Source organism: Myxine glutinosa, chromosome 6 (genome assembly GCF_964187855.1).
Source record: "Myxine glutinosa chromosome 6, kmMyxGlut1.1, whole genome shotgun sequence".
Lineage (NCBI taxonomy): Eukaryota > Metazoa > Chordata > Myxini > Myxiniformes > Myxinidae > Myxine > Myxine glutinosa.
The window spans coordinates 43,216,889-43,233,269 of NC_136266.1; the positions used below are offsets into that span (position 1 = coordinate 43,216,889).

The 16,381-nt window shown below is 47.6% G+C and overlaps 1 protein-coding gene across 1 annotated transcript in view; it reads right to left on the reverse strand.

The window, feature by feature from the left end:
- LOC137416518 (ephrin-A2) overlaps positions 1-16,381 on the reverse strand; it is a 339,219-nt gene that overhangs the window by 31,330 nt on the left and 291,508 nt on the right. The window contains exon 3 of the mRNA XM_068102132.2: positions 9,844-9,939. Coding sequence (XP_067958233.1) covers positions 9,844-9,939 — 96 coding nt within the window. The remainder of the gene's footprint in view (positions 1-9,843; positions 9,940-16,381) is intronic.

Sequence of the window (16,381 nt, forward strand, 5' to 3'; positions counted from 1 at the left end):
AGGGTTGTTGCGTTCTGTATTAGTGGAAAACAACTGCTGCCCATCTACAAAAGTTATTGCCACTTCCTCTGGAGATGGTCCGTCAACTCGACAATGCTGTTTGTCATGGAGTGGTGGCTTTACAAAATTCCGGCATGAAACAGCGTGCTATTGCTTGGCAGTATGGCATCACTCAAGGTCAGGTGTCAAAGATCCTGAAACGAAATGCTCAGAGGGGTGTCCCTACTCCAATACCGAGGCCAGGACGTCCCCGCAGAATCACAAGGAGAGATGATCGCCAGCTGCACCGGTTAGTCTGCAATGGCCGTACCAAGTCAGCTAATCGGCTTAGTGCTGAGTGGCAGCAACTGACAAATGTGCCTGTATCCAGAAGGCTAGTTCCAATGAACTTTTGGTTCTAAGTCATCTTGAAAAGTAAGTTCACCCCCACAAAAAATATATTCCATATTAAATGCCAAGTCTGTATATATATATTGTCATGACCAAATCAATTAAAATATAAGTACAGATACATTCAAAGTACACCGCCCCATGTCAAATAATTAAATATCCTCCAGCGCGGCATTGCCGGGGCGCCTCTGGCGGCGCCCGGCAATACCACCGTACAGCTCATAGAGACTGTATTGGGAGAGAGAGATGTACAATAATGGATTGATTAATTGCGTAATTAAAATCAAGAAATAATGATCATAAAATATTTTCTTAATCAATTGGCTAATGGCACACTTAAACTACCAGTGCTTCATTCGAAGCTATAACGTTTAGAAAATTAATTAAATAAGTCATTAATGGAAAAAATTGAATAATTAATTTATTAATCAATAAATAATTAATCGATTAATTGATGAACCAATAAATCAAAAATATCCTTTAGAGCCACATCACTTGGTCACTATCATGTCCAAATATTAGCTTCCTAGCTCAAAAGGTGCCTGAGATATTGCCCAGATGAGAAAGAAAATAAATAAATGATTAATAATGAAAATAAATAAATAATAATTATTATATAATTAAATAATTTATCAATTGGCAAACAGAATACCTAAACCACCACCGTTTCATCCTAATCTGTAACTTAAAAAAAAAATTAATGTAGTCATAAATCGATTAATGAAATAAATAATCAATTAATTGATTAATCAATAAATACAAATTAGCCTTTACAGCCAAATCACTTGATCATTGTCATGACCAAATATCAGCTTCCTTACTCAAAAGGTGCCTGAGATAATGCCCAGCAGAGAAAGGAAATATATAAGTACTTAATTAATCGATAATAATTAAGTAACTAATCAATTAACTGATTAATCAAAAAACCAAAAATAGGGTTTTTGACAAGGTACTTGCTCACTATTGTGCCCAAATTTCACCTTCCTAGCTCAAATGATGGTTGAGATATCGCCCGGACAAAAAACAAACAAACAAGAAAACAAACATACAAACAACCGGAGTGAAAACTGAGTACTCCCTTTCAGCGTGCGTCATTGCCAAGCCCCCTTCGGTGCCCGGCAATGACGTTATGCAGCGCCTGGAGATGGCATAGGAAAGGAGCGGTGTACAACAATCATTTTTTGAGATGTTGCATTTGAACTGGAAGTTTCTAAAATTATTGCGACTGAGGAGACGATTTTAATATTTGATTGAAGAATATAAAATAACAGGGAGAAACAATGGAGATGAACCCAGCTAACATGCAACGTTGCTGCAACATTGCCACAAAGCCTTAATCCCAATCATAACCAAATAACAATGGCAGTTGCAGAAGCAGTGTGTGTTAACTGTGAGGAGAAAGAGAGTGAGAGAGAGAGAGAGAGACAGATTGAGAGAGACAATATGAATGGCTAACAAGAGAAAGGAAAGAAAAAGAGAGGTCCAATGGCAGGCTTGGCGAGGGCCGTTGGGGGACTGAGAAACGCGCGTGCTATGGTGAGAACCAACGAACATCGAGCCCTCCGAGAAATCAGGATGACGCCTGAGCAGACTGCAGTCCGTCACGCGTGCCAAATCCCTTTACCCACCTGCTCAGACCAACATAGGCTGATTGCGGCGCTTTGAGACAGTAGCCACAGTACGGTCCATTACTGAACCCCGGCGCAGACAAAAAAAAAAACTTTCTATCATAAGAGCAGCAATTCGGCTAAGTCAAGACATTTTGCCTTAAAACAGACTGGAGTACATTTCTTATCCATCATTTCATAATACCTTCTTGTAAGCTCAGCCAATTTTCATGCATTACTGCAGAAAAAACATGTCTGTAATAATCAGCATGTATCTTGATTACAATTAGCATTGCAATTTCAAAACAAAGAATCAGCTGCAATTTTGAGGAAAATATAGTCTGGGATGAGCAGGACAGCTCAGATGATTCATGCTCAGATCAGGTGTTAAGTCTGGGTTGAATTCCTTAACCCATTGTTGTCCTGATACTTCTCTGTCAGGCTGAGGTGGTCTCTCATCAAGTTATATGAAACGAATTTAAGCTGACTCTACCTTCTGCTAGCACTTATATATAGACATAAAGGTCTCCCACTATATTCTAGATTAACTCCAATTTCATAATATCAGGCTGCTTTGTACCCCCAACACCTCAACCCCCACCCCCCCTCACAAAACCGTTCAATCATATGGGGCTGTTTTGCACCTCCAACCCCAGTCCCATTTAAAACTGTTCCACAGATTACAATTACAATTAAATCATCAGGTTAGGAAATTAACACGATTAACTTCAGGTTATGAGTCATGGTGTTTGCTTCTTGGTTAGTGTTTTCACGATAACATCTGCCCACCTCTGCTTTCCCTGTGTGGTAACGGATTCCCAGATTCCCATTTGCCCAGGGGCAATCAGAAGGTTTTATGGGGGAGGAATTCAAATTATCTGAGTGTTATCAGCAGCTTGACTAGAGTACAGGTAACAACGTCTTGCCAAATATTTAATAAACGGGGGGAAAAACAACATTTTTTAGGAAAAGGATTACATCACTTTTTCACAAGGAAAGCAACACGATTGCCATTGTTATTAAAATTGCAATAACTATTATCAGAATTATTTGTACATTGAAATTTCGTAAATGAAGGACACACATTATCTTGCTGACCTGAGAGTGGCATGATTACAATAAACATATGAGTTAAAGCCAATGAAGCTGATGGAGGAACAAAATGTACAATATATATACGTATATATATATATATATATATATATATATATATATATATATATGCATGTATGTATGTTTATATATATATATATATATATATATATATATATATATATATATATATATATATATATACATATATATATATATGTACAGTCATGTGAAAAAGTAAGTACACCCCATGTAAAGTTTTGACTTTTTCAACATATTTCAACATACAGCTATTTGATCTTCATTTCAACAATATTGATAGATAAAGGTGATATTGTGGTGCTGTGCACACATGACTCGATTGCCAGAGAGGTAGGCCACAACGCGTTGGTACAAACAGAGTCTTTATTAAGAGCTCGCACTTCAGCACTGGGCGAGCTCGAGCTTAGAGCCCGCATATATGTCCCGAGGCCACGCCTTGTCCCCGGGCATGGCCGATCGGTCGAAAGGCGGGGCATGGGCTTTCGTTCCCCGCCTGGACACTCGCGCCACCCACTGGTGCGCGGAAATATTGTCCCTTGTGCCCGCCACACGCGCCCCCCCAGAATTCCCGCGCACCTGAAGGGTGAGTTTGCGGGGAAGCCGGATGACCCGGCCGAAACGCCCCCTGGCGATGCGTGCAGGGCTGGGGGGTAGCGGGACGGCGGGGCTGCGGGGTGCCGGGGTCCGACCGCTGGGGGGCGGCCTCGACGCAGAGGCAGAGCTGCTTGCGGGGGGTGGTCCAGATCGAGGTGGGCCGGCTTGAGGCGGTCCATGGAGATGCGATCCGGGGCACCGCCGATGTCGATGGTGAAATATTTGTCCCCGGTCTCCAGCACGCGGAAGGGCCCGTCGTACGGGGGCCGTAGCGGTGCCCGGTGGGCATCGTGCCGGACGAAGACGTACTGCGCCGTGCGAAGCTCCAGGGCGACATGGGAAGACGGGCAACCGTGGTGTGCCGTCGGCACCGGGGCGAACCTCCGGGCGGTCTCCTGAAGGGCGGAGCGCTGTTGCGCCGCGGACCAAGGAGCCGTGGAGTCAGGGATAAATTTGCCCGGTACCTGCAGTGGTTGCCCGAAAACCAGCTCCGCCGAGGACGCGCGCAGGTCGTCCTTGGGCACCGTCCTGAGGCCCAGCAGGACCCAGGGGAGCCTGTCGGCCCAGCTGCCGTCGCGGAGGCTGGCCCAGAGCGCGGCCTTCATCGAGCGATGAAAGCGCTCGCACAGGCCATTGGCCTGGGGGTGGTAGGCCGTGGTGCGTTGTAGTTTCACGCCGAGCCCTTGCGCCACCGCGGCTCAGAGGTGAACTGGGGGCCGCGGTCGGACGAGGTGTCCGAGGGGGCACCGAACCGGGCAACCCAAGTGGCAATGAAGGCTTGCGCCACATCAGCCGCAGACGTCGCCGCCAATGGGACGGCCTCCGGCCACCGTGTGGTGCGGTCCACCATGGTGAGGAGGTGGGTGAACCCCCGCGAGGGGGGCAGAGGTCCCACCAGGTCGACGTGCACGTGGTCGAACCGACGCTTGGGCGCCGCAAACGGGGCCAACGGGGCCTGGGTGTGGCGGTGGACCTTTGCACGCTGGCACGAGAGGCACGTCCTGGCCCAGTCGCGGACGTCCTTCCTGAGGCCATGCCAGACGAACTTCGCTGGGACGAGCTTCTGGGAGGCCTTCGTGCCCAGGTAGGACAGGCCGTGGATGGCGTCGAACACTGGGTGCTGCCAGCCAGCGGGCACGATGGGGCGAGGCCGGCCGAGGGAGACGTCGCACAGGAGGGCCGCGCCGGCGTCGAACAGCACCTCCGTGACGTGGAGGCCCGTGACGGCGGTCCGCAAGGCCTGGACGCCGGGGTCGGCGGTCTGGTCCTCCGCCATCTGGGCATAGTCGATCCCGAGGTGGACCGCGTGCGCGACGGACCGTGAAAGGCAATCCGCCACCGGGTTGTCTTTACCCGCCACGTGATGGATGTCCGTCGTATACTCGGACAGGGCAGAGAGGTGACGCTGCTGCCGTGCCGACCATGGCTCGGGGTCCTTGGCCATCGCGAACACAAGGGGCTTGTGGTTGACGAAAGCCATGAATGGGCGGCCCTCCAGCAGATGGCGGAAGTGTCGGACCGCCAGGTGGAGCCCGAGCAGCTCGCGGTCGAAGGTGCTGTAGCGGCATTCGTGCGGGCGAAGCTGCCGGTGAAAAAACGCCAGCGGTTGCCAAGCACCACGCACCCACTGCTCGTGCACCACGCCCACCGCGTAGTCCGACGCGTCGGTGGTGAGGGCGATCGGCACATCGGGCGCCGGGTGCGCCAGCATGGTGGCGTTGGCCAGGGCCAGCTTTGCGCCCGCAAACGCCGCGGCCATCGGCTCCGACCAGGCGATGTCACCTTTGCCCGGCTTGCCCCGGAGGGCCTCGTGCAGGGGGCGGAGGAGCTGGGCGACGTGGGGCACGAAGCAGTGGTAAAAATTTACCATGCCCAGGAACTCCTGGAGCCCCTTGATCGTGCGGGGTCGCGGGAAATCCCTGACCACCTCCATCTTGGCCGGTAAAGGGACGGCCCCGTGCCTGGTGATGAGGTGCCCCAAGAAGTCGATGGTGGCGACGCCGAAACGGCACTTTGCGGGGTTGATGATTAGGCCATGCTGGCCCAGGCATTCGAAAAGCGTGCGGAGGTGGAGCAGGTGCTCCTCCCGGGATGCGCTCGCAACTAGGATGTCGTCCAGGTAGACAAAGAGGAAAGGTAAGTCGCGCAAGATGCTGTCCATAAGCCGTTGGAACGCCTGGGCCGCATTCTTCAACCCGAAAGGCATTCACAGGAACTCGAAGAGGCCGAAAGGGGTGATGACGGCCGTCTTCGGGACATCGCCCGGTTGTACGGGGACCTGGTGGTAGCCCCAGATGAAGTCCACCTTGGAAAACACGGTCGTGTTTGCCAACCGGGCGGAAAGGTCCTGGATATGCGGGACCGGGTAGCGGTCGGGGGTGGTGGCATCATTGAGCCGGCGGTAGTCCCCGCACGGCCGCCATCCCCCACCGGGCTTCGGCACAATGTGCAGAGGAGAAGCCCAAGCGCTGTTGGAGCGCCGTACGATCCCCAGCCGCTCCAGCGTGGCGAACACCGCTTTCGCAATGGCGAGCTTCGTGGGTTCGAGTCGGCGTGCCCGGGCATAGACCGGCGGCCCGAACGTGGATATGTGGTGCTCCACCCCGTGCTTAACGGCCACCGCTGAGAAGGTAGGCCGCGTGAGGGCCGGGAAACTGGCTTGGAGGCAGGTAAAGTCGTCCGCTGCCGGAAGCGTGCAAACTAAACTCGCCGGGACGGAACCTTCCAGCAAGCCGCTCGGTGAGCCGCTCAGTGAGCCGCTCAACAAGCCGCTCAGCGAACAAGCGAGCGAGCTGAAGGTTTCGGCCTGGACGGGACGTCTGCGCTTCACGTCGACCAACAGCCCATGCGTACATAGGAAGTCCGCGCCCAGCAGGGCCATTGGCACGCTGGCGGTCACGAACGCCCATTGAAAGCACTGCCCTCCGAACTGCAGTGAGAGGCAATGCTTCCCGAATGTGCGGATGGGTGTACCGTTGGCGGCAAGCAAAGCGGGGCCCCGGCCCGTGGCTTGCTTGTCGGACGTGGAGGCGGGGAGGACGCTTACCTGCGCTCCTGTGTTGCAAAGGAAACGGCGCCCGGACAAGATGTCCGTGATGAACAGGAGGCTGCCGGAATGGCCGACGCTCAAGGCCGCTAATGAGCGCCAGCCCGGTCGTTTCCCGACCCATCAAAAGAGCACGGCAGGTGACACATTTTAGCCTTGCGGCCGAACCTGGGGTGGTAGTAGCACCAGGTTTGCGGCGGTGATGGCCGCGGTGGCCGTGGTGGTGGCGGCGGCGGTAGTGGGCGGGGCACAGCAGCGGCCATGAGGGAAGCCGGGGGTGCTGTAGCCTCAGCCCCGGGATCCACTACGGCAGCACCGTAAACCGACCGCGTGTCGCAGGCCGCGAAAAACTTGTCGGCCTCTCCGGCCAGGGCGCGGGGATCCGTGATTTTGGAACTGGCCAGCGCAAGGCGCACCTGTATCGGTAGCTGGCGGAGGAAAAGTGCGCGAAACAAGAAATCCAGGCTCTGGTCTCCAAGCAGCGACAGCATGTAATCCATCCGGACGGATGGTCGTGTGTCGCCGAGGGCGGGAATGTCCAGGAGGCGGTCAGGCCGTTCGATCTCCCTGAGCCCGAACGTGGCAAGGAGGAGATGTTTGAGCGCCTCGTACTTGTTGTCGCCCGGCGGGTGCCGAAGGATGTACACGACTCGGATGGCAGTGCCGGGCCCGAGGGCCGCGACCACATGGTAGTACCGGGTCTCGTCTGCCGTGATGCCTCGGAGCTGAAATTGAGCTTCGGCCTGCACAAACCAAACGTTGGCTTGTGCTTCCCAAAACTCCGGGAGTTTGACGGCGACGGTGTTGGTAGCCATGGCGCGTTCGGGGGTCAGCAACGGCTGAACCAATCGGGGTCACCAGTGTGGTGCTGTGCACACACGACTCGATTGCCAGAGAGGTAGGCCACAACGCGTTGGTACAAACAGAGTCTTTATTAAGAGCTCGCACTTCAGCACTGGGCGGGCTCGAACTTAGAGCCCGCATATATGTCCCGAGGCCACGCCTTGTCCCAGGGCATGGCCGATCGGTCGAAAGGCGGGGCATGCGCTTTCGTTCCCCGCCTGGACGCTCGCGCCACCCACTGGTGCGCGGAATTATTGTCCCTTGTGTCCGCCACAATATAATATAACAAATATCATGAAACATTTACATTTTGTAGTCCATTGTATAATTTAAATAAACATAAATGCAAATTTTGCATGTAGAAAAAGTAAGTACACCCCTACATTTATCACTACTTCAAATACCTAAAATTAGAATCAGGTGCACCAGCTCAGGTGCAAATGATTAGTACATTGTTAGAGAGGATCTTGGAGGAACCTGTCTTATTTAAACCTCAGACATTTAGTTTGGTTTGCTCTTTGTTGTTGAAGTATGCGGCGTCACCATGCCGAGTTCAAAAGAGCTCTCTGAGGCCTTCAGAAAGAAGGTTATAGATGCCTACGAGTCTGGGAAGGGATTTAAAAAGATCTCCAAACAATTTGAAATCAATCATTCGACTGTCCGGAAGATCATCTACAAGTGGAGAAGATTCCAAACAACTGCCAACTTGTTCAGGCCAGGCCGCCCCAGCAAGTTCAGCCCGAGAGCAGACCACAAGATGCTGAAAGAAGGCTCTAAGAACCCCAGAATGTCATCACGGGACCTACAGGTAGCTCTTGCCACTGTTGATGTCAAAGTGCACGAGTCTACCATTAGAAAGAGGCTGCACAAATTTGATCTACATGGGAGGTGTGCCAGGAGGAAACCTTTGCTGTCCAGAAAGAACATGAGGGCAAGAATAAAGTTTGCCAATGAACACCTCGGCAAAGTCCAGCACTTCTGGAACAATGTGCTCTGGACAGATGAGTCAAAGGTAGAGCTATTTAGCCACCGTACCAGAAGACATGTTTGGCGAAAACCAAAGACAGCATTTGACCACAAGAACCTGATACCAACTGTAAAGCATGGTGGTGGAAATATTATGGTTTGGGGCTGCTTTGCTGCATCAGGGCCTGGGCAGCTCTCCATCATATAATCCACTATTAATTCATCATTGTACCAGCGGGTGCTTGAGGATAATGTGTGGCCATCTGTCGGAAAGTTGAAGCTCAACCGAAGGTGGACCTTGCAACATGACAATGACCCTAAACATACCAGTAAATCCACCAAGGAATGGCGGAAAAGAAAGAAATGGACGGTTCTGGAATGGCCAAGTCAAAGCCCGGATCTAAATCCCATCGAGATGTTGTGGGGGGATTTGAAACGAGCTGTGCATGCAAGAAACCCCTCAAACATCGCACAGCTGAAAGAATTCTGCATGGAGGAGTGGGAAAAAGTTTCTCCCAGTCGATGTCAGAGACTGGTAGACAGTTATAAGAAACGCCTACTTGAGGTTGTTTCTGCCAAAGCCGGCAATACCACCTATTAGAGCCAAGGGTGTACTTACTTTTTCCACATGCGAAATTTGCATTTATGTTTATTTAAATTATACAATGGACTACAAAATGTAAATGTTTCATGATATTTGTTATATTATATCACCTTTCTCTATCAATATTGTTGAAATGAAGATCAAATAGCTGTATGTTGAAATATGTTGAAAAAGCCAAAACTTTACATGGGGTGTACTTACTTTTTCACGTGGCTATATATATATATATATATATATATTTCGGTTGGGATTGTACATCTTAAAAGGAAAACAGGTGCATCCAACCAAAAAGGTAACTCGATCTACTCTGCTAATCTACTACTAAACAAGCAAGAGCAAATCCAATCTCAGCTGATGTTTCACCCACTTCCCAGCGAGATTCCTCATGCCAATAGAGCTTCATTCCTCAGGTCAATCTACTTATACTAAATACACTCGACTCTATTGGCATGAGGAATCTCGCTGGGAAGTGGGTGAAACATCAGCTGAGACTGGATTTGCTCTTGCTTGTTTAGTAGTAGATTAGCAGAGTAGATCTAGTTACTTTTTGGTTGGATGCACCTTTTTCCATAATAAAAATAAATAAATATATACATACACATATATATATATATATGTTATTATTTCTTAATATTATAGCTTGCTTGCATATCGCTCACTTGGGCCGCAGCAAGTCGACGTACAGCAGTTTGAGCCACAGCAAACTATGACTTTTAACCTCAGGCATTTCTTCCCCTCTCCATGACGTGGCATGGCTGTGGTGGTGGTGGGGATGAAGTGAAATAGCACGTCAGGAATACTAAATACAGCAAAGATGTTTGACATTAGCAAGGCATTTGTATGATTGGATGCGGTAACAAGAACTGTACAATATTATAACAAGATGTGGTAACAAGAACTTGCTTGGCCTATTTTTTTTCTTGCAATGGTCTAGATGCATGGAGGAGCTGAAAATTAAAGGGGAGGAGGCGCACAAACTACCCCAAGGGTATGATAGGAATGGAGGGGGGGGGGGGGTGCTGTGAATGGACATACATGAGGAAGAAAGGAGGAATAACATAAAAATGAGCAACAATGGTCTGGAGAGGAAAAGAATATGAAAGAACCAGCATGTGCAGAAGAGATCGTGGATGTGCAGCGAAGAGTTAGTGATGGGCAGCACATTTTAAAGACTAGAACAGCACTCAGTAGAGAGAATATCTCCGCCTGGTTGGCCATATCACTCAATGCTGAAGAATCACTGAAAAAATTCTGCTAGGTGTATCCGGATCTGGATCTTCACCAAAATTGAATCGATTCTTTCTTGTCACACACACAACCGGTGCACCAGGTTTCGTCCAAATCCGTCCACAACTTTTTGAGATGTCCTGCTATGTATCATTTTTGGCCATGTCACTCAATGCTGAAGAATCACTTTAAAATTCTGCTAGGTGTATCCGGATCTGGATCTTCACCAAAATTGAATCGATTCTTTCTTGTCACACACACAACCGGTGCACCAGGTTTCGTCCAAATCCGTCCACAACTTTTTGAGATATCCTGCTATGTATCATTTTTGGCCCTATCTCCCAATGTTGAAGAATCACTTAAAAAATTAAATACTTCTCATATCAGAATCCATATTCAGATCGTCACCAAAAATCTAATCGAATCGTCCTTGTCAGAAACCCAACCGGTCCGCCAGGTTTCGTCCAAATCCGTCCACAACTTTTAGAGATATCCTGCTATGTATCATTTTTGGCCCAATCTCCCAATGGTGAAGAATCATTTTAAAATTCTACTAACCGGATCGGAATCCGGATTTTCACCAAAATCTAAACATTTTGTCCATGTCACATATGCTACATCTCTGCCAAACTTCGTCCGAATCCATTCACAACTTTTTGAGATATCCTGCTATGTATCATTTTTGGCCCAATCTCCCAATGGTGAAGAATCACTTTAAAATTCTACTAACCGGATCGGAATCCGGATTTTCACCAAAATCTAAACATTTTGTCCATGTCACATACGCTACATCTCTGCCAAACGTCGTGCGAATCCATTCACAACTTTTTGAGATATCCTGCTATGTATCATTTTTGGCCCTGTCTCCCAATGGTGAAGAATCACTTTAAAATTCTACTAACTGGATCGGAATCCGGATTTTCACCAAAATCTAAACATTTCGTCCATGTCACATACGCTACATCTCTGCCAAACTTCGTCCGAATCCATTCACAACTTTTTGAGATATCCTGCTATTGTTACATATTTATGTGAATGTATGTGAATTACCATTCAGGTCTTTGCTTATCCGTGTGTAGTATATTAAGTTGTTGTAGTTGTAGTTGTTGTGTAGTTGTTGTGGTTGGAGGGTCAGGAGCCCTTCTGAAACAGTGGCCGGAAACGGAAGTGACCGGAAACGGAAGAAGAAAAGACACGAGGAAGAAAAGGGACGATTATTATTCTTCCTCGCCCCGCTCCGACGAAAGGTGGGGTCGACCTTGCGCTGCGTGGAAAAGCGGCGTTCCGCAGCCGGTCTGGCGAGAGGAGTTACCGGGACGGATACCTGCCCGGTGGACGTCAAACTGTCGCGTGGCCGTGCACCGACCCAGCGTTTTGGCGCCGTTCGCGACACCGTCAAAACAGACGCGTACGGGTCGCCCGTTGGGGGCCTAACACGCCTTGCAAGCGGCGTGGGGTTTGGCTTGCTTTCCCGTACCCGCTTCGCGTGGCCACGAGGGGCTGCAGCCGGGGTGCCTGGTAGCAGTACGATACCTGCCCGGTGGAAACACGTCCACCCGGGGTTCGTTCAACCGCCCGAGTGCGGCTACGCCGACCATCATCTTGGTCAGGAGGGGCCCAGAGGCATTGTGCGGGACCGAGACCAAAAGGGGGTTGTGAGTACTCACCGGGACACACATATATAAGATGGCCATCTTAATCATAGGGAATTGATTGTGGATTAAGAATTGTTGATGGCTGTGTATTGTTGATTGCTCGGGGAAAATCTCCGTGGTTGTGTCATTGAAATTGTATGGTATCATTACCATTGGAAATATATCCTTGAACATCAGTTGTCTCTTGGGTGAACTTCATATGGATTGCGTGGCGAAAGCGCATATATAATACAGCTTTCTGGCGAAGTTCCTCTCCCGGTCCGGGGGTCACCGAGACCAGGTATTCACCGAGGGGACCACGTAACAGAATGTATCATTTTTGGCCCAATCTCCCAATGGTGAAGAATCACTTTTAAATTCTACTAACCGGATCGGATTCCGGATTTTCACCAAAATCTAAACATTTCGTCCATGTCACATACGCTACATCTCTGCCAAACTTCGTCCGAATCCATTCACAACTTTTTGAGATATCCTGCTATGTATCATTTTTGGCCCAATCTCCCAATGGTGAAGAATCACTTTTAAATTCTACTAACCGGATCGGAATCCGGATTTTCACCAAAATCTAAACATTTCGTCCATGTCACATACGCTACATCTCTGCCAAACTTCGTCCGAATCCATTCACAACTTTTTGAGATATCCTGCTATGTATCATTTTTGGCCCTATCTCCCAATGGTGAAGAATCACTTTAAAATTCTACTAACCGGATCGGAATCCGGATTTTCAACAAAATCTAAACATTTCGTCCATGTCACATACGCTACATCTCTGCCAAACTTCGTCCGAATCCATTCACAACTTTTTGAAATATTTTGTTCACAAACGGACAGACAAACAGACAAACAGACAAACAGACAGACAGGGGTGAAAACATAACCTCCATCCACCTTTGATGGTGGTGGTTACGAGACAATGGCCGCAGGGAGACGATTTCGCATTTGGGAGAATAAGAGAACAAATGAATGCAGGTGGGAAAGCAGTCTGGAATTTGGGAGGGTGAACAGGTGGGGGTTTCATGAGGGAAGGCAACAACTTAAACACTGAACTTGTGTGGGGTTCAATGATGCTGTTTTGAGGAATGTGATGAAAATGAATTACATACAACAGGGGTCAACGGAGACAGGTAATGATCCAATGACAATGGATTCTGAAAAGAAGTCCAAAACAATGAATCTAGGGCTGTCAAGATCACAATCGCAATGAGAAGACATTTGAACATGGCCAGAAAGCGCACATCCTCCAGGTCTGATTGGGACAAGTCAATTCAGCGTTCTCCATCAACTCGTCATGTTCTGTCTTTTTTCCCTCACTGTATGCCCATCTCTCGTTCTTTCAGGTCATCAATATTTCTTTGTTTCTGTATTTCTTCATGCGGATTCTTCTTACTCGTAAAATTTTGCAGACCAGGGTGGTGGTGGCCACTTTCTGAAGGTGAGACCCTGTCACTTGGACAGCTAAGACAATTATTAACAGTGCAGCCATAAAATCGGTGCACTTGAGGCAAGGCTTCTGAGACGGCCCAAGGGAATGGCTCGATTGGCTGACTCACAACCAAGGATCGATCGAAGCTGGTGCGAGTGCATTATCGACAAAGCCCTATTAAGGAATGGGTCATGTGACCCCATCAGTTAGAAGTTCAGAGGACATGGGTCAAGTGAGCTTGGAAAGCTTTTAGTGGTTTACACGAGTTTGACAGGATAGCTCAGAGGAAGCATACTCGCCTTTTAGCTGTCTCGTCTTGGTTCAATTTGTGACCCGGCTAAAAACTGCTTCGGAGCAGCAAATTTCATCAATAAGCGAACCATGCATCCGATGGGACTTAAACCTAGGATCCTATCTCATCGATTGCTATTGGTGGATGTTGAAGAGTCCATGGTGCCTTTCAATGAAGAGTAGGGGGATTATCGCCAGCACCCTGACTAAGGCCCAAATCCCTGCCCTAATGGACGGGCAGAGGAACTCCATCAGCGGCAAAGCCGCATCTCAGTAACGACGCAAATGGCTGATTGGATTTGTAATTGAATCTCGGTCCAATAGGCATTGACTCAAAGAAGTAACTTACATGAGAACATACCACGTGCATTTCACATTTTAGACCACTTTGATTGAAAAACAAAAGGAACTAGAACGGCACTCGGTAGAGCGCATATCTCCGCCAGGCTGAACAGTTTATGTTTTGTATCCACTTATAGGCCGGATCTGGATTCGGACCTGAACCAAAATCTCATCGGCTTGTTCTCGTCACCTACACAACTCCTCCACCAAGATTCGTCAAAATCCGTCCATAACTTTTTCAAATATCATGTTATATATCGCTTTTCACCTGATCTCTCAATGATGAAGAATCACTTAAAAATTTAATAATTCTCGCATCGGAATCCATATTCAGATCTTCACCAAAATCGAATTGATTCTTCCGGGTAACAAACCCAACCTCCCCACAAAGTTTCGTCCGAATCTGTCAACAACTTTTTGAGATATCCTGCTATATATCATTTTTGGCCCTAACTCCCAATGGTGAAGAATCACTTTTAAAATTATACTAGCCGGATACGAATCTTCACCAAAAGCTTATTATTTTGTCATTGTCACATAAGCTACCTCTCTGCCAAATTTCGTCCGAATCTGTCTCTAACTTTTTGAGATATCCTGCTATATAATATTTTTGGCCCTATCTCCCAATGGTAAAGAATCACTTTTAAAATTATACTAGCCGGATACGAATCTTCACCAAAAGCTTATTATTTAGTCGTTGTCACATACGCTACATCTCTGCCAAATTTCGTCCGAATCTGTCGCTAACTTTTTGAGATATCCTGCTATGTATCATTTTTGGCCCCATCTCCCAATGGTAAAGAATCACTTTTAAAATTCTACTTGCGGATCCGAATCCGGATCTTCACCAAAATCTAATCATTTCGCCTTTGTCATATACGCTACATCTCTGCCAAATTACGTCCGAATCTGTCCATAACTTTTTGAGATATCCGGCTATGTATTGTTTTTGGACCTATCTCCCAATGGTGAAGATTCACTTTTAAAATTCTCGTAGCCGGATCCGAATCCGGATCTTCACCAAAATCTAATCATTTCGCCTTTGTCATATACGCTACATCTCTGCCAAATTACGTCCGAATCTGTCCATAACTTTTTGAGATATCCGGCTATGTATTGTTTTTGGACCTATCTCCCAATGGTGAAGATTCACTTTTAAAATTCTCGTAGCCGGATCCGAATCCGGATCTTCACCAACATCTAACCATTTAGTCGTTGTCACATACGCTACATCTCTGCCAAATTTCGTCCGAATCTGTCTCTAACTTTTTGAGATATCCTGCTATATATCATTTTTGGACCTATCTCCCAATGGTGAAGATTCACTTTTAAAATTCTACTTGCGGATCCGAATCCGGATCTTCACCAAAATCTAATCATTTCGCCTTTGTCATATACGCTACATCTCTGCCAAATTACGTCCGAATCTGTCCATAACTTTTTGAGATATCCGGCTATGTATTGTTTTTGGACCTATCTCCCAATGGTGAAGATTCACTTTTAAAATTCTAGTAGCCGGATCCGAATCCGGATCTTCACCAAGATCTAGCCATTTAGTCGTTGTCACATACGCTACATCTCTGCCAAATTTCGTCCGAATCTGTCTCTAACTTTTTGAGATATCCTGCTATATATCATTTTTGGCCCTATCTCCCAATGGTAAAGAATCACTTTTAAAATTCTACTCGCCGGATCCGAATCCGGATCTTCACCAAAATCTAACCATTTAGTCGTTGTCACATACGCTACATCTCTGCCAAATTTCGTCCGAATCTGTCTCTAACTATTTGAGATATCCTGCTATATATCATTTTTGGCCCTATCTCCCAATGGTAAAGAATCACTTTTAAAATTCTACTTGCGGATCCGAATCCGGATCTTCACCAAAATCTAACCATTTAGTCGTTGTCACATACGCTACATCTCTGCCAAATTTCGTCCGAATCTGTCTCTAACTATTTGAGATATCCTGCTATATATCATTTTTGGCCCTATCTCCCAATGGTAAAGAATCACTTTTAAAATTCTACTCGCCGGATCCGAATCCGGATCTTCACCAAAATCTAACCATTTAGTCGTTGTCACATACGCTACATCTCTGCCAAATTTCGTCCGAATCTGTCTCTAACTTTTTGAGATATCCTGCTATATATCATTTTTGGCCCTATCTCCCAATGGTAAAGAATCACTTTTAAAATTCTACTTGCGGATCCGAATCCGGATCTTCACCAAAATCTAATCATTTCGCCTTTG